This window comes from Egretta garzetta, unplaced genomic scaffold (assembly GCF_000687185.1).
Source record: "Egretta garzetta isolate BGI_Z169 unplaced genomic scaffold, ASM68718v1 scaffold105, whole genome shotgun sequence".
Classification (NCBI taxonomy): Eukaryota; Metazoa; Chordata; class Aves; order Pelecaniformes; family Ardeidae; genus Egretta; species Egretta garzetta.
In genome coordinates this window covers 666,836-691,533 of record NW_009259598.1, presented here as the reverse complement: position 1 = coordinate 691,533, position 24,698 = coordinate 666,836, and the positions used below count along the sequence as shown (strand labels likewise).

The following is a 24,698-nucleotide window of genomic DNA, read 5'->3' as shown; positions in this document are numbered from 1 at the left end:
AACATTTGCCAGCTCTTTGAATCGTATCAATTTATCTGGAACTGGACGGGTACCTGGGGCAACTCTCCCTAAGGCAGGTTTGCAAAACACAACGAGACGTAGCGGCTTATCGGCTACCCTGCGCGTGGAAGAAACCTTCCATCCACGCAGTCAAAAGGATTTGTGAAAATGCCCTCGATACAGATCTTAAATGCACAAGGACTTCTTTCTCCTCTTATTTATAGGTCACCAATTACAGGCTGACCGTGGATCTAAATTAGCGTGCGTGCATCCAGCGCGCTGGAACAATACAACAGTTTCAGTCCGCTGCTGCTGTGTGCTTCTGCTAACTTTTCAAGTGTATTAACCCAGTATTTCTGAATCAGAAGCTTTTGATTCTTTTATGTAAATTATTCGTGCTCTGACGGCTATTTTGGTTATGTAACGATCTTGTGATCGTTAGCGTTTTCAGGAGTCTTTTTCAGGAACAGAAATGTCCGGCCTCAGTGTCCTTACTAAATTCAGTCTTTCATTATGTTCTCTTCCACTTTACGTCGCATCTTCCAGCACTTCAGAAGTCTTTTATTTTTAAAAAGCATTTCTGTAGCTCTGTGCAAAGTCTCCAAGCGGGCTTCACCGTGCATCCCGCATGCTGGAGATAACCTTTGCACCCAGAGCCTAACAAATCATTTTTGGCTTTGCGTGTTAGGATGCGAGAGCATGGAAACGTAAGCTGTGAAGACAGTTAATTGAGTTGATATTCTTAAGGGATTTTTGCCTTTTTTTTTATTGTGAGTTCAAAATAACCGGCGTCCAGCCATTTCAGTGTTGTCGCGTTTGGCCATCTTTCTCGTCGTGTTAACATGCAATTTTACTGGGTATTTGTCAGAAAGCATTGATATTTGGAGGGCTCTGAATCTGCAGATCCACCACACACTCGTTGGGAAATACAAATTCATACTATAAGTTCCTTTCCTCTTGGTATGTGTTCAGGTTGGTAATTCTGGGATTTGTACAAAAACACAGGCTGGAGAGTGCTATGAAGCAACAGTCCCTGATCCCCATCCAAATGAGTTTCGCAGAGACCATATTAAGCCAGAAAATGTGGGTGCCTTTATCACTGATGAACAGTTGCCGAATGTCTTGAAATAAATAATAAATTGAGAGAGTCCTCGCGTTGTGTGTGGAAAGCACATGCTGCCGGAGGAGGATAGAGCATGGGAACTCAGATGTTTAAGTGCAGAAATGTGCCTCAAACAACTGGCTCACTTTTGTAGTCTAGGTTTGAATTAATAAATTGAGCATTATATTTTTCCAGGCCTTTGGTATTTGTTATGCTGAGTTCATAACACAGGCTGGTATCTTTTGCATACGCAGAATATACTGGGCGATGAAATATGAGGCTTCTGCTCTGTGGGATGGTGATGGTGAGAACACAAGCCAAAGCATCATAAACTAACCCAGAAGTGGTTTATGTGCTGTCACCAATCTGGAAATGAGATTCATGGCCCAGATCCAAATTTCCCAGGACTACACTTGCACTAAGGAGCCAGCAGGTATCATCCCAGATCCTCCTCTTGCTCTTCCTATTTGCAACTCCATCCCTTTCAGAGAATCCTGGTGGATGCTGCGATCCAGCCATCTCTCTGCTCCGAGGATGCATCCCAGTTGGGGCTGAGCAGCCTTGCTTCCACCTTCAGGGATGCCCTGTCAGTTAGGAAATCAGCTATCCATTAACCAAAGACTTTTGCCAACCGTACTCTGGGCTGCATCAAAAGAAGCGTGGCCAGCAGGTCGAGGGAGGTGATTCTGCCCCTCTACTCTGCTCTGGTGAGGCCTCACCTAGAGTACTGCGTCCAGCTCTGGAGCCCTCAGCACAAGGACATGGAAGCGTTGGAGTGGGTCCAGAGGAGGGCCACAAAAATGATCCGGGGGCTGGAGCACCTCTCCTATGAGGCCAGGCTGAGGGAGTTGGGCTTGTTCAGCCTGGAGAAGAGAAGGCTGCGGGGAGACCTGATTGCGGCCTTTCAGTACCTAAAGGGGGCCTATAGGAAAGATGGGGAAAATCTTTTTAGTAGGGCCAGCAGTGACAAGACAAGGGGTAAGGTGGAGGCCCCATCCCTGGAAACATTGAAGGCCAGGTTGGATGGGGCTCTGAGCAGCCTGATCTAGTTAGCAGTGTCCCTGCTCCTGCAGGGGGGTTGGACTAGATGACCTCTAGGGGTCCCTTCCAACCCAAAACATTCTATGATTCTATGATTCTATTCTATGATTTTCTGGGGAAAATGCACCACTTGTGTCTTGCATCAGCAGGATAAAGAGGGAAGCAGGCAGGACCGAATTGCTTGTTAAAGCAGCACCTGTTATATCGCCTCCCAGATGAACGTCTTGCGTCGTGCTGGCTTTTAGAAAAGCTGCCTTTATGTTGGTTTTGGCCCCTCTGTTATTATCTGTGCTATTGTCACGTCAAGCCGCAATTATTGCGTATCTGCAAAATGCTCGGAAGCTGCAGCGAGTTCAGCGTGCGACCCCCGGGCGCTCGCCGTGCCTCGCGTTACTGGGCTGCAAGAGCAGCAAGTGCTTAGAGATGCAGCTAATAAACGTGAAGCGGCACGTCAAATGTCGTGGACTTCATTTCGGTATGGCTGCTGGGGAAGGCTGTCTGAGGTGTCTTTTCACCCTGTGTTTCCTCGACTTGAAATGTGAAGCAGGAGGAGTTGGGCCAGTGAGATTCCACCGCACCGAGAAGCCTAGAAAATGCAGAAGTATCAGCTACGGGGGCATTAATGCCATTTACGGGACTGGTGGTGTAAATTGGGTATTAATTTTGAGATGCTCAAAAAGGTTAGAGCTGGTTTTTCATGCAGTCTGTTGGTCTTTTGCAGGGTGTTGGTATTCAGCACCGTTGTGCAATTGCCACTTGAGTCATTGGCTTGCGCTGACCTCTTCCGTCCCCTCCGGACCATGTACCGCATCTCTTGAGAGATGACTTCACGAGTCAACAATTAAAAAAGAAAATCCTAAATCTTTATTAAATAGCTCTGCTTGCTTTTTCCTCCCAGCAACCCCAAAATAAATTGCTCTTGTTTACTAGAAAATCCATAAAAACAGTTGGAAATAGCTAGCGGCGTCTCGTGTTCAGCTGGAGCCACCTTGTAACTGTCTGACATGAGCTTCCAATGATGATATTCAAGGCTGAAGGTCAGGCTTTGTGCGTAGGAGGGGTCATCGTTTTCAGGCAACCATACAGCTCATGCTTGATCTTACCCTTGTTGTGTTTGGGGTTTGCTGCTGTGGCATTGGTACCAAATGGAAGCATCAGGTAGAGGCATTCTGGGCTTCCCCAGCATCGTCCGTTGACCTAATGCATCCTTATTTTTCTCTCCTGCTTTTTCCAGCGAGCCCATTAGGCTGTAATGAGGCCGGTCACTTTGAAATGGGAGGTGTTTGTTGTACCCAAAGGGGTTTTTAAACTGTAGAAGCAGCTTGTCTGGGTTTTTTATAATATTAAACCAAATCTGCCCCATCCCTCAGCTGCAGAAACTTAGAAATAATGAAGTCTTAACCCTTGACACTTACTTGGAATTGCAGAAATTTAAAATACTGATAACCTTTAAACCCAACTTTGTAAGTAGCTTTCAAGAATAAAATATGCTGCTGGAACTGCTATCTTGTCTGCCGAGCTCTAGCCCCAGGCGAGTTTGTACAATAGGTTATGAACCCCTTAATAATAAGGATTTATAATGGGAATCCTGATATATTCTTAATTATGCTTGTGCTGCAGGGTGTCATTATAATGCACTAATACCATACATATGGTAGATAGTGTGCCATTTGTTTCTGTGTGTTTTTATTAAATAATAGACTTTTATCTGAATAACTTCATTGCTCAGTGTTTCTGTTTCTTCAACGCATGTGCAGGTATGCCATAGCTTATCTTCCTTGCAACGGGGCTTCTGGACCGGTGATTTTAAGCTGCCAATTTGGGAAGGGGCCACAGAGGAAGTGGAAAGCATTGACCCCGCACGGGGTTTTTCCTGGCTGTGTGCAGAGCTCAGAAGGAGCTGGGCAATGGTGCGTGGTACCAGAAATCCTATCGTAAGGGAAAGTAAGCTCAGGATACACCAGGCAGGAGAGGTTTTGAGGAGAAACTGTGGTACCCCATGCCCTAACACTTTTGGTGATGGCATAAGCTGACAGTCCCCCCGTGATGCAGAGGTGGGGATGCTGCTGTCACCTTTGGGTGAGCTGCTGAGCCACAGAAAGCATCTTGAGGGGGAAAAAAACCCGTAATTTTCTACTGGTTTGGTCCCCAGAGGCAACGTGGTGGTAGTTACACGTGTGTGCACCTATGTGTGTCCACACGCACTGACACGCCTTCACCTCTAAATCGTCCCTAGGTGATAAGATGTAGTTTGCTATTCAGGTTTCCCAGGTATCAGGGGCTGATGCAGCAGTGAGGAGCCTGTGAAGAGCAATAGAATAAAGCAATCTGTTACGTCTCGGTGTGTTCGTACCTGATTTAACACGTCTGAAGTTGTTATAGTGATTAAAGGGAAAATGCATCACTGGAGTTTTTCTTCAGCGCCCCCGAGTTAACTCTAAAAGCTGTTTTTCCAGGATAAAAGCATCAAAGGGGCTCGCCTTTGTATATCAAGGCATATCTGGATTTTAATGGTAATATTTGGCATCTGGGAAATAAGCTCCCCGTGAAGGAGCGTGTGTTTGCGTGTGGTGAGGGGGGTGTCGCAAAGAGGGAGCCCGGCGTGGAAATGTTGGCCAACACAGCCTGGCATCCTAGGCACAATTCCAACCACCGAGTTGCCAGACACAAACCTACCCTTCTGGTTGGCCGCCCTTATTTCGAAGCCGGGAAGCATGCGTTTACTCTCAACAGAGCTGGTTTGTGGGGCACAGAGCCTAACTACGGAGCTCGGTTGGGGGCGCAAGTGCGGGGTGTTACGCCTGCGGAGCTGCAGAACAGCAGCGCCCATCATTGGAAGGGGCTGCCCAGGGTTGAGTCACCAGCCCTGGGGGGATTTAAAAGCCGGGCAGACGAGGTGCTTAGGGCCAGGGTTTAGTGATGGGATGGCAGGGTTAGGGGAACGGTTGGGCTTGATGAGCTTAAAGGGCTTTCCCAACCCAAATGATTCTATGATTTCTATGATCATTGTCGGCAGCAGCCGGATGCTCTGACCACCTATTGTTCTTGGAGGGGATGGAGGGAGGGGGAAATCCTGCTTATGAACAGTCTGGGGTAGGATTGCTGTAGCTCTCAGCGATATCTGGTCATCCAAATGCTGGCATGCACGTGTATATATACATTTTATTTTTTTCTTCTCCCAGGACAACCTTGCTATGTCCTTGGGAATCACTGATGCTGCATGCAGAGACGGAGAACAAAACTTCTGCATTTATATTGATGGTAAATGTAAGGGCTTTTCAGCTGTCGGTGAGGTTTTACTAAGCCCCTTCCCCAAAGCTCCAGCAGCATAAAGGTGCCCCCAAACCTGGGTGAGTGCCACGCTAATAGAGTGCTGCTCGATTTTGTGCTTTCTGAATGAAGCGTCCTTTCCCTGCGTGCAAATGAGTTGCTGCAGACGGCTTGCGTTGCATGAGGCTGTCTTTTATTTTGGTGATAAAAGACCCCGGGACTTGTTTAATCATTCTCTGTCTCTCAATGGATTCGCTGGCTCCAAAATTCAGCGTTGGCTCTGGGGAGGGAAAACTGGAGAGATTAATATGGACACCACGGCTTCACATCCATCAGGGCAGGGGAGAGGAATCGAAGCGGATCAGGGCTGGCTTCAAGAGATGCCTCTGCGGGGCCGTGCATCCCCTCCGAGGAGAAGGGTCCATGGAGGCTTCGATGCCCTGTACCTGGCCCCACTGTCTTCACGGAAGATGTGGGACCTGTCTCCTGACGGTCATGCAGGGGGGTATCGGAGGAAGGGAGATATTTTGCATCCTGCTCATGTCAGAAGCTCGTTAGATGCTTCTGCCATGGGTGATGTGAGGTGAGGAATTACTCTGCAGGACTCTGGTGCTGAAGTGGCCTCTCTCTTGCCGGCAGAACAAACTGCAGCATCCAACGCGTCCTCCAGGCTGGCTTGGCTTTTACTGGCCTTCTACAAACAAATACCTTTTTTGCTGTTAATCAGAACTCAGTCACTCGGGATAGTTTGTTTTAAGATAAAGTTCTGTTTTGGAGTAAATTGCCAGTTGCTATGTTTTCGTGGCTGCCTACCTGCCTGGAAGAGCTTACCGCTTCCCCGGCCCTGGGATGACTCTCAGCCGCACCCAGCTCCTTTTTTTTTTGGGGGGGGGGGGTGTGTGTGTATTTTTATTCTTTGGCAAAACGTAAGCAAATGTGAAACCACTCTGGTAACCCCTCTGCAATTCCTTCCCATCGCACCCCTTGCTCTGGGGTTTGCTGAAGGGCTCTCTCCCATCCTTGCAGCCTTCCCTTCTCCCAAAGTTATTTTCCTTTGCAGTAGTTTGTCTCCTTTCTTGGTAGGGTTTCAGGCCTCATTGGCTTAAATATCTTTATAGCGTGGAGCCAGCTACCCCTCTAGATAAGGAATGACAGATATGATTGTATTCATTTAGGAGGCAAAAGGATTTGGGGGCTTTATTTCTGTGGGTGTAAAAAAACCAAACGATAAAAACTCCCATGCCAAACCCACCCCACAACCTGTTCAGGGACGGATGCTTGGTGCTTCAGTGGAAAAAAACAGGTTAAGCCAAAACAAATCGGAACTGAGTGTTCGGGCTACAACTAAGTCTGAACGGCAGCGCTATATTTAAACGTGGTATTTTTGTATTTTAATGATTAACCACTGGGAAAGAACAGCCTAAAAAACTGTAGCGTAGGCTATTTTCAAGGTATCTTCTCTTCCAGCCCTGTCTTAGTGCGTGGAGTGCAGCTGAGGACCGGGTGTGGAGGACAGGGATGCTTTAAAGCATTCGTTCCCTCTTTAGGTTTGTGCCTTTCCCCTGTATTCTTATCTTTGCAACCTCTGAAGAGTTAAATTAAGATGATCAGCAATAAACCGGTGTGTGAGTTGGCGTGGGATTTGGGAAAGTGTTTTCTTTTCATGGAGATCCGAGGGCATGAAGCAGGATTTCCCTTTGCATTACTTGTAATAGAGTTTTGCCTGTGCGTAACAGTGACCTCCTCCAGATCAAACTGATGTTTAGCAAAGGGTGGGCTGTGAAAGGTAATCTTTTGCCACATGATTGTTTCATTACCATTCGGTTTTACGTAGTACAAGGCAATTCTCTGCTTTTGAGGGAAAGGTGGTGGGTGTTTCAGTGCTGCAGAAGCACCTGCAAGTCCTCACGGCTGTGTTTTGACTGCAGAGCTGGCAGGGCTGGGGGCTGAATCTGAAAAGCATCAGGCCCCTCTCGTATTAGGGGAGGGCAGTGTGATGGAAACAAGTGAACTTGGCCTGGCACCCAGAGTTAATTTGCGCTTTGAATCCAGCTATGGAAAAGGGATGCAGGGAAGGAAGCAAATTTTTCCCTGTGTCAGACCGTGGTGACCTGCACTGGGCAGGGGAACTCATCCAGTCTGAGAGCGGAGCAGGTTGTCATCTGGATTCACGTTGTCCTCTTGTCTGCGGCTTTTGGGCACCTGTTACCCCCATGCATGGGGAGAAGATGCTTTTAGAAAACTCTTACCCATGTTTAAAGGAAGTGAAAAGGTGGGGAGAGTCCTTTTATCCCGCACCGTCCTCTCCAGGGCCGTAGCACTGCAGTAGGCTTTGCTTCTTCCCAGCGAGAAACACAGCAGAGGAGCTGACCTTTCTTAAAATCAAGTTAAAATTTTCTCTTATCCTTCACCCTGCATTGTGAAAGAGCAAAACTGCAAGTGGGTAAGGGTGGCAGAGGGCATCCAAGCATGGAGTGTGGTGTGGGAGGGCAAAATATTGGCTCTACTGATGCAAAAATGCTGGGAAATAAATGGGATTTTTTTGTAAGGAGCATCTGATGGGAGGGAGCTTACCTGGCTCTTGTCAAAGAGCTTTCAGAGTCGTAGCTCTGGCCAAAGAGGGGCTGCAAATGTGAGGTTTGAATCTGCCACGGAAACATGCTCTTGTGCTCTTTGCCTTTCCCAGCAGCACCAGCAGCGGTCCCCGCACATCTTCAGAGCTGGGTCCCGGCACAGCGTAAGAGATCTGCGAAGCGCTTTGCCTCTGTTGCTGGGAGACAGTCGGAGGGAGCTGGGGCTGCTTGAACAAACACGCTTTTCTCCTCGCCTCTTCTCTTCCCTCCCCCCCCCACCTATTTTTATTTTTTCCTCTTGGTGACTGGTTATAGGAAAAGCTTGGCTGGAACCAAGTGATTCTTGCTCCAAATGATCCCATGAGACTGAAGAACCTCACAGGCTTCCAGATCCACTGAAGTAAACGCCTTTTAGATAAAGATCCCAGACAGTAGGTACAAGAGTGGCTCCAGCTTAGAAATACACCTTGTAATGAAGTTAATTGACATAAATCTTCAAAGCTGAATGCCCTTAAACTTCTGGAGCTTGAACTGAATTGACCTCCAGACCTAAATTCTGCAGCGAGCCCTCAGGGTTGTGGCAGTATCCCAGAAATCCTGCCGCAGCTCGGATTCGGTGCCTGCCTATGGAAGAGAATAAAACAGTCAGTACCAAAGCCCTTGGTCTTATTTGGAAATGAATCTTGTTTTCCACCATCCCTGTATTCCCCTCCAGTCTTGCATGGCTTTTATGTACTGGTGATACATAAGGGCACCATGAATTTTCAGGGCTTTGCTGGGGAGCATTTGCTGCTTCGGAGGGGCAAAAGCAGGCGGTTCTTGCCAAAATGGTGACTGGCAAAAATGTGCATCGTGGCACTTGGGTTATCCCTGGGTTCCAGTCAGTAACCTCTGCTGAGAAATATAAGGCAATTAATGCTTTTCAGTTATTTCACATCATCTACAGGCTTGAGCAGAAGCTGCTGCATCACCCGCGCGTCCTTCAGGCTTGATCCAAACTAAGGAGAAATGGAAAAGTTCTCTAAAACAGAGCTCATGGAGAGGAGTGGGGCTGATGGAGCAAGGTGACTGCCACAAACACCTCCAACAGAGGGAAACAGTAAAAAGGCATAATTAGGGTAGGAAAAAACCTCAGTACCGCAAGGCGGGCTTCAAATTCATTTTTTTCCTCTTAACTGATTCCAGTTTAGCTGCTCCCACACTCCCGTTGCTGATGCTGCGGAGTTGCTGACTTACACGAGAGCCTTAGGTTAGCTGACAAAAAACCCCAACTTTGTCTCGCAGTTTTCAAAACCCCAAATCTGGGGCTTCCTTATTCAGCCACAGCGAGTCCAAATAGTGAGGCCAGATGCCGCGATGACCAGCCATGGCATTTTTATCTGAGGCAATGGCTAGCGATGCGAGCAGCTGCAAAAGGAACCACCCTGTGTTTGACTTTTGTCATTTAAGGGCTGCCTCTGTCCACTTGAAATCGAGATATTTTTGCCTGTTACCTGGCCTCATCTTTTTTTAATGCATCCTTTTAAGCTTGAGCGTAAAACGCAAAATCCCATTTCTCGTACAGATAGCTTGCAGTTTCTGATTAAAGTTCTGAATGACTTGTCTTCTGTAAGTAAAAGCTTTCATGTCCCAGGCTATCATATCAATTCTCCTTTGTCATTTTTACCCTCTTATGAAACAAGGGATCTGATCGCTCATCCTGCCACCCTATTCATGACTCCGTTAGCCCTTGTGTCAGCGTTTGATGGCGTCTGGCCTTTGTCCGAGACCTGCATGGCCCCGGCAGCCCCATGGAGAGCCCGGCGTTGGGGTCAGGTATCTCCCAGCTGTTTTAGCAAAGGTCACATTCGAGTTTGGGGTTGTGTCCAGGGGCAGAAGAGCGACGAACACTTTTGCCTTATGCACTGCAGGGTGTGATGGCAGAACCCATGCATCCAGCGACTTCAAAACCCTTCCTTTGACTGAAATCTCTCTTTAGAACGTATTTCACTTTTCTTCCATACATGTTTGAATTCTGAATTCCGATTATTTTTTTTTTTCAGGCTTCTTCAAGGCTCCCAGTAAACTAGCATTAACTATATTTCAAGCCCAGTAAAAGTGCTCGTCCTCAGGGTTTTCTAGGGGGAGAGGATCCACATCCTTTAATGAGTCTTCTATAGATTGCATGAATGCCCTCTCCCTGGTGAGATTTAATGCTACCAGTGCGCTGCCTGTCTGCTCCCCACAAACAGGAAGGACTTTACTGGAGATCTGACTTGGCAGGAGCCTTTTAAGACTGTCTGGATTTTTTGTTTCACCAACACCACCCCCCCCCAGTGGAGTTCAGCTTCAAGCTGCCATTGATTTTGATGGGAAGTCAAACTCCCAGCTCCCCGCAGCGTTTCTAGGAGTCCCGCTCGCCAGCCAGGCAGTTTTGGGAGCTCGTGCAGCTGCACCAAGCAAAGCATCGCACTGGGATGCAGGCAGTGCAAAGGCGGCTGGGGGATGAGGTCCAGGAAAACTTGGACTCCTTCCCAAAATCTGTCCTTAAAGGACCAGGGGAGAAAAAAAAAAAAAAAAAAAAAAGTTGTGTAAGAGTTGAAGTTTATTTCCCCCCCTCTGTTGCCAGTCCGTGTATCGGCTTTGCATTCAGCAGCAACTGCTCTGAAGTGCCTCGCAGGAATATTTTCTTGGGAGATTTCTGTTCAGGAATCTCTCACTGGGGTTTTTTGATTTGGGGTTTTGGGTTTTTTGGGGTTTGTTTGGTTGGCTTTATTTTTTAAATTTTCTGCTCATAGGCTGAAGACTGGGGTAAGCAACCAGACCTGAGCTTCTTGAGTGTCTCATTGCTCTTTAGAAAATAGGGGGCTTTAGCGCTTTAGATGATTGAAAATTCTGAATTGGCTAAGTGAGGTGCAGTTTATCAGGTCTTTCATCTTAGCAGAATTAAGTTAGTAATTGTCACTGACAGCTCTCCCTCTGCAGCATTGCATTAGAAAGCCTTGATTTATAAATTCTGCTCAAGAATTGTTTTTGAACAGTTTCTATTCTCATTTAAGTAATCTGGTAGGTTCTATGGAATTTGGAATTTGCATTAATTTTTTTTTTTTTTTGTGACAAATGCAGTCGTTTCTGTGCAGCTCTTAAGTGGACTTGAAAAGACACCATCTTGGGCAGTAGCTTTTACCTTTTTTCTTAATTGCATGAGGTTTGCCTTGAGGTATTGACTGTGAATCACTTCATTCAGGGGATGAAATTGTCTCTAGCTCCCTCTCCTGGGTAGTTAAGGCATTTGCCCCTGTGATGTTGCTGCTTTTGCAAACTTGATCTGTTTTCAAACTCTTTCTAAGCATCTTTTGCTTTTGGTGAAAGTGGTGAGGAGCACAGCGTCCATGCACAGGATTGGGAGATGTAATGGCTTAAAAAAACCAAACCAAACCAAAAATACCCACCGAAACCCAGACTGAGCTGAAGCCAAGTTTACTTTCTGCATGCTGTGAAAGAGTTCGTAAACTGCATTTCTGAGGCTTTGCTGCTGGTGAAGGTGGGGCTGCATGTTTGTACAGGGTGAGCGGAGGAGCTTGGGGTTCCTTTCCTTCTCCCTGATTTTATGCTCCAGTGGGATGGGTTTGTTGGAGCTGTTTATTTTCAGGCACTGGCAAGTTGTGGAAGGGAAGGCTCTGTGGAGTCCCAACCTCTACGCATCCCTTCTGAGTCATCCATCCTTAGGAAGACTTTTCCAGGCAAGGTGTTAAGGGTACCTTTTCTGGTTCAGAAGTACCTTAACATCCTTTCCTGGATTTCTTTGGCAGTCATGTGGCAGGTGAAATCCCGGGGCTGCCTTTAACTTTTTCTGAGGCTTGATGAATAATGCAGCATGTACTTTTTTTATTTTCAGATTGAGAAAATCATGAGTTCCATCGGCGAAGGCATTGACTTTTCTCAGGAGCAGCAGAGGATCTCAGGTAGCGTACTCAGCTCGTGTGTGTCTGTCTTGGTTTTGCTCGGTACAAAAACAAGGCGCTGGCTCACGTGTGCGGAGCTTTTTAACCTGCTTTGGCTCCCAGATCAGAAAGGAAGGCTCTGGCCCAGAAGGAGCAGACCTCAGCTTCCCAGCATGATGCTCAATACTGCTACCGGCAATTTTAATTCAATACTTCCCTAGATAGATTCATTTAATTTTATATAATGCAGCTGTCCTTCCCTCCCATCAGGCTTTTGGGGGAAATGAGGTGGATGAAGAGCATTGCAACTGGTACATCCCAGCCTGATGGGAAAGGGGGGGACCCTGATGACCCCAGTGTTGATTAATGCTCACCCAGTGACAGCAATGTGTGTGTGTGTGGTGGTGGTGGGGGTCTTGCTTCTTGTTGAAACTGCCTGTTTACAAATTTGGGGGCTTGGTATTGCTGTTTAGGATACGGTACATTTTACAGTGCTGTTTTACATCTCTGAATAGCTTTAAACAAAGGCTCATCGCTGAGAATCGTGGAGCTTTTATGAGTGGCTTCTGGTGACTGAAGTGACTCCTTATAGTCCTTCCCTTTAGGTGGAGATGAGAGTTGCTGGCTTGTGTGAGTGGTCTGGGACACTTCTTGTGCTCTTCTGCAAGCTTGCAGCACTAAAATCCGCTCCGGAGTGGCTGGCTCGTTGCCCCTGCTCGCACAGCCCAATACCCACTGTGTTCTGATACATAAAACTTCACAACGAGTCTTTGGTTCCATGTATAGGAGGAAGATCAGGTTTTCTGCACGTACAAAAAAATCTAATTTGCAGCTGAAAGATGGTGTAAGGACTCCAGCCAGTATCCTAGGGATAGAAAGTTCCACTGATCTCACGGCTCCTACAATTACTGTTGTTCTCCACATGGCCTCTGAGAAAGTCGAACTGATTGCTTACAGTTCTTTCCTGCCTTTCAGAACATGTTTGTCTCAAGTTTCTGTTCTTCTCTGGTGGATAGCAACAAAATTTTCTTTAAGCGGTCAGTCTGAAACAGAGCCGCTGCGTATTTTGGCTGGTCTCACAACCCTGACAACAATCTTGCTGTTGTTTCAAACGCATAATGCAGGAGCAAGATGCTTTTTCTTTTCCCTCTGGCTTTTTTTTTTTTTTTTTTCTTTTCTGTGTAAGTGTGGGTCTGTCCCTTTGGAAATGAGCAGAACCACTCTCTAGCCCTCCATGTTCTAGTAATGTGTTCTTTAAGGCTCACAAAATCCTTTCAGCCCTGTGAATCGTAGAATCATAGAATGGTTTGGGTGAGAAGAGACCCTTAGAGGTCACCCAGCCCAACCCCCCTGCAGGAACAGGGACACCTTGAACCACATCAGGTTGCTCACAGCCCCGTCCAACCTGGCCTAGAATGTTCCCAGGGATGGGGCCTCCACCCCCTCGCTGGGCAACCCCTGCCAGGGTTTCACCACCCTCAGTGTAAAGAATTTCTTCCTTACATCTAGTCTAAGGAGGATAGGATGGGAATTTTGTATTTAGAGTTGTCCATCAGAGCGACTATAGCCAAGATATCAAATATCCCCATTATCTCCACGGCAGTTCACCCATCCCGGCTGCACGTTCACTGCTGGGCACGTTCGGAAGGAAAGCTCTGCAGGCACGGTTGGGACGGTTTTCCTCTGGGTAAGACGGCAGCTGATGGGGAAGCACGGGCTCGGGGGGGCTGTCTGGCCGCCGGTGGGGTTCAGTGTACCTTGTGTTGTGTGAGAAGGTGCCCTTCGGAGGCTGTTTGTATCTCACAGGTTAAGAAACATTTCCTGGGGACCAGGAACACTTGAGCAAAGCCTGTGCGGGGCGCAGGGTCCTGTTCAGGCAGTTTGTCTTAACTGGAACTTACTAAGGGCCAGGTTTTAGTTTGGTCGCTTTAGAATAAGGTGTAAAGAGCTGCTTCTGTCATCCAGCCTCTAAAACAAACCGTCCGGGGCAGCTGGAGTGTTGCAGGGATTTTCCAGCAAAACTGCCGGTTTTCTGCAGCCCATAAAATGTTTTTACCAGAATATTTTAACATTTCGCCTCCAACTTTCCACCTGTAAAACTCTAGATGCAGCAGTAGTTGCTTCAAATCAGATAAATAAAATGTTTTTACCAGAATATTTTAACATTTCTCCTCCAACTCATCACAATTTCTTTTTTCCATATATTTCACCTACATCCTTCTGTGACCTTGAAGTATGTAGTAGTATTAATTTTATAATAAAACTTTAGTGTGTGAGATGATTTAGTTGCACATTTTTGTCTTTGCTTTTTCTAATTTCCATAAAGCAAGGTGAAGAAGGAATCGTGGTGTCATTTAGTGCATTGATTTTCCTCAAAGAGAACAACGTCCTCCTCCAGCCATGTTTGCAACTATTATAACTCTTATCTCCGCAATGCAGCATCAGAGCGACGGGAAATGATCCCGGGTTAAAACGCTCCCATTTCCGTAAATCTTGTAAGTAGAGGTGGCTGGGGTGTGGGGGAATAGCAAACCCTGTGCTGAGTTTGTGTTCAGGATCCGGACTGGAGCAACAGCAGGAACCAAGTCTCAGTTAAAAAACCTTCCTCCGTTGCTCCTGCAGTCACCTCATTGCACGCCCTGGCTCTGCCCAACAAACGGGATTGTTTTTCCATTTTGCCAGCTTTTTTCCTATACTTTTTGTGCCTTCTTTTGGGGAAAGTAGATGTGAAGGGGAGGTGGCACTAATAGAGGAAGGAGGCTTTGATATTGGTGCAAATGTCCCCCAGTGTGTCTCCATGCTGTTTGCAGAGCGGGGAAATAACCTACCCCTTTTCCAGCCGACCGTCTCAACCCTTCTACATTTCCAAGCTGCTCGGGAGGTTTATTTTAATTCTTCTCTTCCTGGGATGCAGCTTCACTCTGGGAACAGCAGTTTAAGGAACCTGTCCTCTCCGCTGCTGCAGGCGGAGCCGTGGGTCCTCGGGAGCGTTGTCTCGGAGTCGGTGGCCTTCAAAGGAGGAGATAATTGCTTTGGCTTTAATAGTGCCTTTTGAAACGGAGCTGTTTGTAGCCAGACACAGCGCACAGAGCTTGATTAAATGGATGCAGATGAACTCTGCTGTCTGGGGACCAAAGGTGCCTAAAGATCATGTACTGCTCAAGGGTTTTAGAGAAATCTACATCTTGAAATTGTTGTCCTAGGAAATGCTTTCTGATGGTGAGACCCGTTCAGCTGCGGCAGTGCTGTCCTCTAGGATGCTTCCTGGCTGATCGAGAGCTGCCGTCCCAATAGCCAGGAACAGTCCTGCTTTTTCGGGGACACGGCCCACTCCCGACACCTCTTGGATTTCTGGGGAGGGAATAATCCTCCCTTACCCCTTCTGTTAGGGCAGCGGCTGTGCTGGGAGCAGGACCAGGGTGATGCTGGTTGTGTGTCAGCGCGGGTGTCGTCGTGGCCGTGCTCTTTGGATCTGGTTAATCTGCCACATGCCTCAACTCGGGCGATGCTAGGCTTTTTCTGAGTATTCCTGTAGCTATCAATATCCACTAAACAAGGCTGCATGCAGGACAGGTGCTTTCCCCCTGTACTTTAAGCATGAATTCCCTTCTCAGCCTTTAAATCAGGAGCAAAGACAAAAGCAGAACTTGAGAGCTTGTTCGCCTTTACTGCAGTGTGATGGAGGGTGCTGGAGAGCTGCCACCGTGAGGGATTCTGTCCTTTTAAATCCTTCACCTCCAAACTGCTGTGTCTGAACTGCTCCGGGTAGGCAGCGTCTCCTCTTGATGAGATGCTAATACGTATCCGCACACGCAGCTCACGCTTGCCATAATAAAGCTGCTCTCGTATCCGTTTGTCACTTGGATTTTTGCTTTGGTGAGGAGGAATCCACCATGCATGCCCAGTGGGAGATTAACCTGTGCCTGCCCTAGGTGCTACGTACTGATTAGGGCTTCTATTTTCTAGGGTCAGATGCCTTTGCAGCGGGATGCAAAAAACGCTGTGTGGGTTTGGGTCTCCTGCAATGGCAACTGCTCAGCATCCTGCTTTGTGAGAAGCTCTCCCCTCCCCGAGCCGGTCCGTAGCTGTAGCAGCGTGTGTGATGGATCGATATCGTTAGTGAAGAGGTCTAACATGGAGGGGAGAGGAGGAGCCAGCACTTCAGCAAAAGCTGCCGCTGTGCAGGGAGTTTTCAGCAAAATGGACACCCATCTTTGGAAGCAGGCGGACCCAGGAGCTGCCTTGTCCTTAAGCCATGTGTTTTCCTGCAGGCTGTGCTGTGTTACGCTTGGGTTGGGATCCCTCGTATGCAGATCAGCTGCTGTACATATTCCCTGTTTCTCCTTCCTTTCCCGTGAGTGCAGCTAGCCAGAGAGCGGGCCGTGCTTTGCCAGCCCCTCGCTGCAAGGATGAAAGCTGTCCTGGGGTGCGCGCACCCTTGCATTTTTGTTTTCTAGCAGCGTTTAGCTTTTCCTCCTCAGGACTTTGCCAGGGCTGTTTTAATGCTGCAGATCACATCGCAAATGTGCGGGAGCTGCATTTCCAAAGGCTCTCACGTCCTCAAAAACAGGTGGGCTTTGAGAATATTGGGGCTCCTGACTAGGTTTGTTTCTGGAATCACTAATTTGCCTGGAAAAGTAAAATGCCTTGCTTGACATTTACTGCGGAGACAAGCATGTTTGGAGTCTTTTATACAAGTCTGTTTATGTCATGGGTCTAGGGAGAGCAGGGACCCTTGGAGTCACACTGGAAGAAGCCCAGGCCCCAAGAAGCTTGGTTTCAGGTCCCTGCCATGCTCCAGACTTCCCATACAAATTTGGGCAAATAGCTGGTTTCTGTACCTCCATAAAAAAGGGTAAGAAAACTTCTGTGTCGTGCCATGGTGTTATGGATGAGGACATTAAACTCCTGAGGCCCCTGGATGATGAGATAGTTAGATGCATCTTGGCATCTTTATAGAATTTGGAGTTAGAATCTATTTCTTTGGCCAACAGGTTCGACCCTCTGATTTCCTGGTAGAGCTTATAAGAAAATCTTCCACATATTTTTCCTGAGGGTGGGGTGGTATAGGTGGGAGGAAAGGAGAAGTCTATCACTGATGCATGTTGGTAAGTGCTTTTCCTTAGGGGAAAAGGGGAAAAAAACCCAAAACCTTCCTTCGGAGGTTAGGGAATCAAGGAACACTATCTCTTAAAGGGTAGGGGATTCCACCTAACCTTTGCCTTAAGCCGTTCTTTGGCCTGGGAACAGATGTTTGTATTCAGTCTGTGTCTCTCTGCATGTGTGTGTTGCAGTCATGCATTTACTTAGCTCCAGCAACCCACTTGTGATCATCTCTTCCTTCCAGATGTGGGTCAGAGGGGTAGGGGAGCACAGGTCTCACAGCAGAAACTCAACCCCACCACACTGCAGCGTCTCGTTTCGCTGCTGGCTTTGAACAAGGAACCTGTGTGTTGCTCGCTGCGTTACGGTGATTCGTCAGGCAGCGTTTCTCTCCCCAAAAATAGAGGAGATGAGTGGTCTCTGCTCAATAAACCAGCTTGACGCGGGCAGGAGGCATGGTGCACCGGACAGGGAATGCATCTGGGGCTTGGTGAGTTAGCGTTGACTTGAGACGTGAGGAACGTGCTTGGTGTTGTACTTGACAAAAGAGGGAGAAATTTGTTAGCAATCTGCATTTGGCTAATTGGTCTTAGTTCCAGTAAAGTCGGATGCTGGCCGTATTTCTTGCCTCTGATAGCATTAATGACTACATTCTCCTTGCCTATCCATCTTGCCTAATGCACTGCCTGAGTTTACAGCCCCCTCAGTGGATTTAAGGACTTTCAGCTGATGATCATCCCCAGCTGTAGCTGTGACTGCCTGACTTGGTTGTCTTGTGCGCTCACTTTGTGTGGGGGCAGTGGTTTCATCCCTATTTCCTTGCACTTGCAGTTTTTTCTTCCCGGTGAAGCTTGGCCGTGTGTCTTCAGGCCACAACAGGTCCTGTTAAACTGTGGCAGTTTCCATGAGCAAACGGGGTGATGCTTTTTGTCCGGCGTGGCCCGCACACTTATTTCTTCCTCCAAACAGACTCAAACTTTGCACTGAAGATCATTATTGAAACCATAACTTGTTAAAGGACCTTTCTGAGCTCTGGTAGCCCTCTCCCTTTCCTGTTTTCTTTGAAGCATGCTGTTACTGGAAAAACGTCTTGCAAGAGGAACTGAATTGCTTGGCTTGCTTTGTTTGCAGCTTTTAAATACTCTTGATTATTTCTAACTGCACTCTGTTGACTGTTTCCCCCTCTGCCACCTGCAGACCTTTCAAAGGTAGGATTCCTAAAATGTGGAGCATAAGGGGAAGGCTGGAGCTGAGAATTAGGAGTTTGTTTCAATGGGAAGTTGTGATCGGGCTCTTGCTGGGGGACACAGTGGCTGGGATTCATTTGCTCCTGTGTCACCCTCATAACGTGCAAATCTCAAATGTATTTTGGACTTCCCTGTTTTCAGCCTAGGATGTTGTGGGGCATCTGTTCTTTTTCTTTAAGTAAACCCCTCCATTCCACTCCTTCCAAATACCCTCCCCTTTGCTTTCTCTTCATTTGAAGTGGTTTTAAAAACAGAGAACCTGTACTTGGTGTCACTGTAGTTTTCCCCTTTAAAAGCAGAAATACATTTATGAGTGTACAAAAGGCTGAGTAGAGTAAATAATTTTTTAAAACAAAATTCAGGAGCTCAGAGGAAGGAACTGCTGTGGTTTCATTCCCCCTGCCAATAACCCGACAGCTTCCAGAAATGCTGTAGTAGGCAGCAAGCAGTTTCCTCACCTCTCTCTCGATAAATTAATTCTGAGCCAGCCACAAATCACTTGGATCTGTCAAAGCAGACCTGTAACATCATTTTTTTTTGAAAAGCCGAGCCATGTAGTCCATCATCGAGTAAATATTGAGAAGTCAGTAATTTCCACTACAGAGTTATAAAGCTGCTGTCTCCCTCCCCTCTCCTGCAGCTTCTGCTGCGAAGGCTGCTCACTGCTTGTACAGTGGATGGAAAAGCTGGGAGGGGTAAGAGGATGAAGAGAAGGGAGGGACAGGCAATGCGAGAGCAGGAGACAGGACTGAGAGTGGAACGGCAAGCGTGGAGCTCGCTGCCTTCAGACAAAGCACGCCGCTGCAGCGCTCTGCAAGGACGCACAATTGCTCGGTGAGGGGACACGGCTGCCTGGCTGCTGGCGGACCAGCAAGGATGGATGGCAGGGAAGGATGGAGACCCCGGGCGAGCGGGAGCTTGTTGCATAAATTCCAGGTTTAGATGCTGCCCTTCTGCACAGGCTGTGCTAGGCGAGGGAGACGGAAAGCTTTTGTGATCTCTGCGTTTCTCGTGCTGCGGTGTGCGCTGGAAAGACTGGCCAGCTCTCTCGAACTCGCCGAGCGCGGCTCCCCTGGCAGAGGAGCTCTCCTGTGGACCAGAGCAGCAGGATCCCTTACCCCAAGAATTTCCAGATAACACCGTGAGCTCTGCGTTGTGCAGCCATTGCAGCGGGCAGGGGTGGGAAGGATGGCTTGGAAGGTACCAAACAGCTTCAGCTGACCTGAAGGTTCAAAGAAAACAAACCTGGGTTTCCTGATCATCTTTTTGTTTGCATATACCCTTGAAACGGATGTGCTAAGAAGCCTGAAAAATTCTGCCTGTCTTGCATAGCAAATTCCCTGATGAAAAGGAGATCGCTGAACTTTTTTTTGTCATATTTAAGGTCTCGAGCGTTTCTAGAGGAGAGTAACAAGTCGCTGGAGTCTCTTCCCAGGGGTGAGGGAAGGGAGAGCTTGTCTGCACAGCTTCTGTAGGGTGTTGGGAAGAATCTCATTTATCAGAGGCTGAAAGGAGGTGCCAGGGCATGTCTCGGACTCGAGCTGCTGCAGGAAGAGGAGAGAGTGTGCTTGCATTTGGTTTCTTTTTGGTTTGACATGGTTTGGAAGCAAAGAACTAAAATGCCTCTTCCTCCAGAGCTGCTCCCTCTTTGAATGAGGGGCTCGGATGCAGCAGCTGCGCTTAGCTGAAGAAAATGAAGGAAGGGCAAATACAAGCATGCACCAAACACCTGGCAGGACTGAATGTATTGGGTGAAAACCGTACGGATTCCTCTGTCTCTCTTGCTGTCACCCAGTGCAGCGGTGTAGTTAGACTCGCCAGTGCAGCCGGCCCGCTCCGAGCAGCGTGCTGAAATGCCATGCGTCCGGATAGGTGGTAAAATGCCAGTGCCAGGACTCTGCGACTCATGCTCGGGGTCACTCACGCCTCTGTTCCTCTTAACACCATAACACAGAAAAAGCCCTTACCATGGTTTGCCTCTTTCAGGACTGCTTGGGGAAAAAAAGTATAAGCCTTTCTTTTCTTCTGCTGCAGTTTGTGTGCTTTCTTTGTCTTGCATGTCTTCCTGTGGACAGCTGCTCTAGTCTGGCTTCTGCTGCTTTTCTGAAAGTCCGTCGTGTCTGTTTTGTGTCTCAGCTGCATGAAGATGTATTTTCTCTCTAGCTGCTTTGTGCCTCCAATGCGCCTGGCCCTCTCCGCCGGCCCGCTGAGCAGGGTAGTGCATCCGAAGTTGCATGGACGAGAGGACCCGCACAGCTCTGTGCGCTTGTGAGCGGCTCCACTCCATTCCCTCGCACCTCCGACTGGCTGGGAATGCCTTGGGTGAAAGTTTGCTCCCCTCCTCCCGCCCCCTTCAGACGAGCCAAGGAGTGGATCCGCAGCCCTGTGGGGTTGGGCTTCCTGTGTTTGCCTGGCAAGAAAGTCGCCTGAGCCCAGAAAGCGGTGCATGTGATGTCGTGGTCCCAGGAGTGCTTCTAAACAGTTTGCCCGGGCGAGGTGTTTCTTTTTCTGAGTGTTAACTGGGATACAAATTAAACCGGCAGCCCGCGGAGGCACTGGAAGCTTGTTGTCCATGGTCTGTGCGCACAAGAGGAATTGTCTGCCAGCTGATTTGTTGTACTCTGAGCATAATTTTTTGAGTTTCTTTATGGTAATGACTATGATGTGGCAATGCCATCTGTCTTCCTCAGAGTGCCGCTGCTACCGCCTTAACGGTTTTTCCCTTTTCAAGCGTCTGCCGATTCCTCTCTCGTCAGGTTCGCGGATGCTGGAGCAGAGTGTCGGGGAGTGGCTGGAGTCCATCGGCCTGCAGCAATATGAGAGTAAGCTGCTTTTGAACGGCTTTGATGATGTCCGCTTCCTGGTAAGTTGCTGGGTGGGACCCGCGGGCTCTAACAAATGTGTTGGCCAAACCTTTATTTGCTGTCGATACCCCGTGTCAGCCGCAGAGCAGGTCTGGGTTCTGCAGCCCAGCAGAACGGTCTTGAGGGGGGGAGGTTAGGCAACAGGAAGGATTGAGGGTTGTGTTGGGTCGGGGTCATTCGTCTTCACATTTAATTCAGGTGTTACAGTTTCTTCACTATAATTTTGATAGAAAATGTTATCTACTCTGCCCCCTAAATCTTTACTATCCAATTTACTCCCAAAATGGGAACTGAACTTCACTAGTGCTTTGAAGAAATCACTGAGCAGTCTGTGTTCTGGACTGTGAAGGAGGTGGTAGACCTCTTCTTGGAAGTACCCTTACTCTAAGCATGCAGGCAGGATGTTAATGAGCTGTACTTAATTGCCTTGACAGTGTTGGCTCTGAAACCTAACAACGACAGGGCTCTAATGCCTAATGTCGAGGGTTTTTTTTAATAACCAGTGTCTAGAAACTTAAAGCTGCATGGTGTAAAAAATCTGAGCATTCATATGGAATGATGAACTGCAAAGACAGAAAATCTTGGGGCTGTGGGAGGGTTCTTGCTGCACGGCTTAAAGAAACGCTCTCAAGTTTTGCAAATAAAGAATTTCTAAAAATGGATGTAAACCTTTGGAGAAGTCATTTGGGCTAATGTAATACCCTGCCCTGGGAAGGGAGTGGGGGCATCCCTTTGGTACTGCGGGCGGTGCGGAGAGGTGATACCCAGGAGGATTACCTGATAGCCGTACTGTGAGCGGGGTGAAGGGGGTTTGGAAAACACAACGGCCACCGGACAGCGGTGAGGGTACGTGGGGGGCAGCTGGAGGAAGGGGGGAAGACAGGATAGGGCATGGATGGGGGGGCAAGGAAGTGCACTTTGGAGCAGCGCCAGTAGGGGTATTTAAAGGCAGGGTGTAATTATGCTTTTAAAAAAAATGACCTGACCAACAGGATAAATGTCCCTGTGAATGTCATGGAGTCTCCAAGAACCCCTAAAAGTTGAATAGTGTGGCAATATCCAGCCATACCTCCCGGCCTCCGTGGCAAGCAGCTTATCCCTTTGTCTCCCCTTAGCCGTGCAGGGCCAACGCTCCCCTAGAACTGGATTTTACTGTGGTTTATGCACCTTCAGTAGAGGAACTGCGGGCGACAGGCGATGGTCTTGCCAGGCACCATTCTGCCTCTGCCCTGTCCTGTTCCTAGAGCTGTGTGTGGCACCTTCCTTCTTCCCTTGGGGCGAGCTGCTCCCGCAGAAGCCCCGGGTGCCCTTGCCGGGCTCCAGCACTGCCTGCAGCCGTGGAAGATCAGGGACAGGTCCCACTGCTGCTCCCCAGCCCTTCCCAGGAGGCTCCGGCCCCCCACCGTGTTCCACCCAGCCAGTCCCAGCCCCTTGGTGGACCCTCAGCCACTGGGACCGCTGTGCTTCAGGCAGGTGCATTCAGCTCTGTACGAGGTTTCGGCATCCCCTGCAGGCTGGGGCAGTCTCATTCAACTTCTGGGATGCTCTGGAGGTGGTACAATGAATTTAAATTAACTAATACCCCATGGGTTCCTGCTTGGGATCCTCTGCTGATGGATCTTTGACCTTCGTGGTATCAGTGGGCTGCTCTTGCTGTAGCAGTTAGCAGATAAAAATGCCTTTGCTCTGCCTGGCAAGTGTGATGATAGACCTCTCAGCACAGAAGTTTAATAGGGAAGGAAATTAACTTTCTACTTCTCCCCAGAGAGGTAGGAGCTGGAGGCTCGGAAGCAGGAATTTTTATTGACTGTACTTATTTGCAGTAAATAGCAACACTTAGTTGCAAACTGTCTGATGCAGGATTTTGTCATTTATGAGATGAAAGCAAAGGCTCCTTCTACATGTCTCATAATGTGATTTTTTTTTTTTTTTTTTTTTTTTTTTGATGGTGTATGTGGTAGGAGTTGCTGGATCAGGGCTCGATGTTTTTATTCCCCATCCAATGCTGGGGAACCACTCCCAATGTAGGAAATCGGCTTCTGCTGGTTTCAGGAGGTGGGACACTCCCCCTACTCATTCCTCTCAATTTTCAAAGGTCAAATAATTTAACAAAGGTTTCCTGCAGACCCTGGCTGATTTCCATTTTGCTGCTTATCCCTTTTACTAGGAAGTTGACCCTGGCACCCCTGCCAAGACCGGCTTTAAATCCTTTCATCCAAGTCCTAGGAACTTCAAGCAGATACAGCCAGTATGAAAGTTTAATTATTCAGTATCTTTTCCTCTGTGATGTTACTTGCCTTCAGCTTCTGACGTGGGAGTAAAACCTTCAGATACGGTACAAATGTGGAACGAGTAGTTAAGTTGGGTTTAGCAGTGATTTTGATGTTCTCAGATGAATTATTAAAGTTGTTGTAAACACTGGCTAGCACAGCGAGTACTGAAAGGACCTGGGTGCTTGGCTCCTGGCACAGCAGGCTGCCTGCTCCTTTTTTTTTTTTTTTACGTAACAATTTTTTCATTAATTGCCACTTTCAATCGCTAACGAAAATATTTCAAACTAAGTGGCATTATTTTCCTGGAGTGAAATGGTTTCTGTGAAAGGATTAGTCCCTATTAGGGCCTCATTACGTTAAATATTTCAAGGTCCAAAGAATGCTGGGTAATGGTTTGCAACTTGCCAGATGGGCTACGAGGCTAATTAAGTTTTAGTAGCAAAAATGAAGAAGTTGGAGTCTTTTGATACGGAAATGCTCCTCTTTTCTGCGTCAGATTTCGCATTGCGTTACTCCCTCTGTGTAGCGCCGCGGGGGTTTTTTGGCGCGCCGAGGATGCTCCCTTCGCTGCTCCGGTCCCCAGGTGCCCATCTGTGAGCGGACAAGGAGCTTGTACGTTGGGTAGACAAGAAAAGCGTTGCAAGAGCAAACTGGTGGATGTATGGGGATAGTACAGCTATAAAACAGAGGCAGCGTCCTAGAAGAGCTCTTTAATAGACTCAAGGAGAAGCTCAGCCTGCGGTAGACAGTAACTCAAAGTAGGTTTAAGAAAACAAAGAGCGTATCCAGTGGGGACTGGTGTCTGCTGGCACCGTGGCATTTGGTGCTCTTCTTCACTTAAGAAAAATAGATGTTTAAAATGTAATATCTATCCAACAGGTAGTGCAGAGCTGGTAAGAGACAAACCCAGGATGGTGCAGAAGCCTGTCTGGTGCTGTTGAGTGCTCGTGTAGTCCTCAGTGCAGGCAGTTCTGGATTCAGGAATTCCTAATTTCCCGTGTGTTTTCAGTTGGCTCTTGTGTTCCTTTGCAGCCTGTAGTACAAAAGCCCTTGCCCCCCAGATAAGGGAAATGATTCATGAATGCACAGTATGGCAAAGTGATTTTGAAAAGTGCTCTGTAAATATATTGGGCTTCTTAATTAGATGTTAATCTAGGAAGGCAGAAACATGCATTGTTTCCAAGAATAATAATTCCGTGCTTTTCAGAAATCCCGAGGTTTGTTACTCGGTGATTAGCTGTGCTCTCCGGGCACCGCCTCGCTGGTGGTAGCTCTGTGCAAGCTGCATCTCCAGCAGCACCG

At 47.9% G+C, this 24,698-nt stretch overlaps 1 protein-coding gene across 1 annotated transcript in view; it reads left to right on the top strand.

The window, feature by feature from the left end:
- The window catches only part of ANKS1A (ankyrin repeat and sterile alpha motif domain containing 1A), a 98,860-nt gene that overhangs the window by 48,499 nt on the left and 25,663 nt on the right, over positions 1-24,698 (top strand). Inside the window, 2 exon segments of the mRNA XM_009638194.2 lie at positions 11,864-11,930; positions 21,016-21,122. Coding sequence (XP_009636489.2) covers positions 11,864-11,930; positions 21,016-21,122 — 174 coding nt within the window.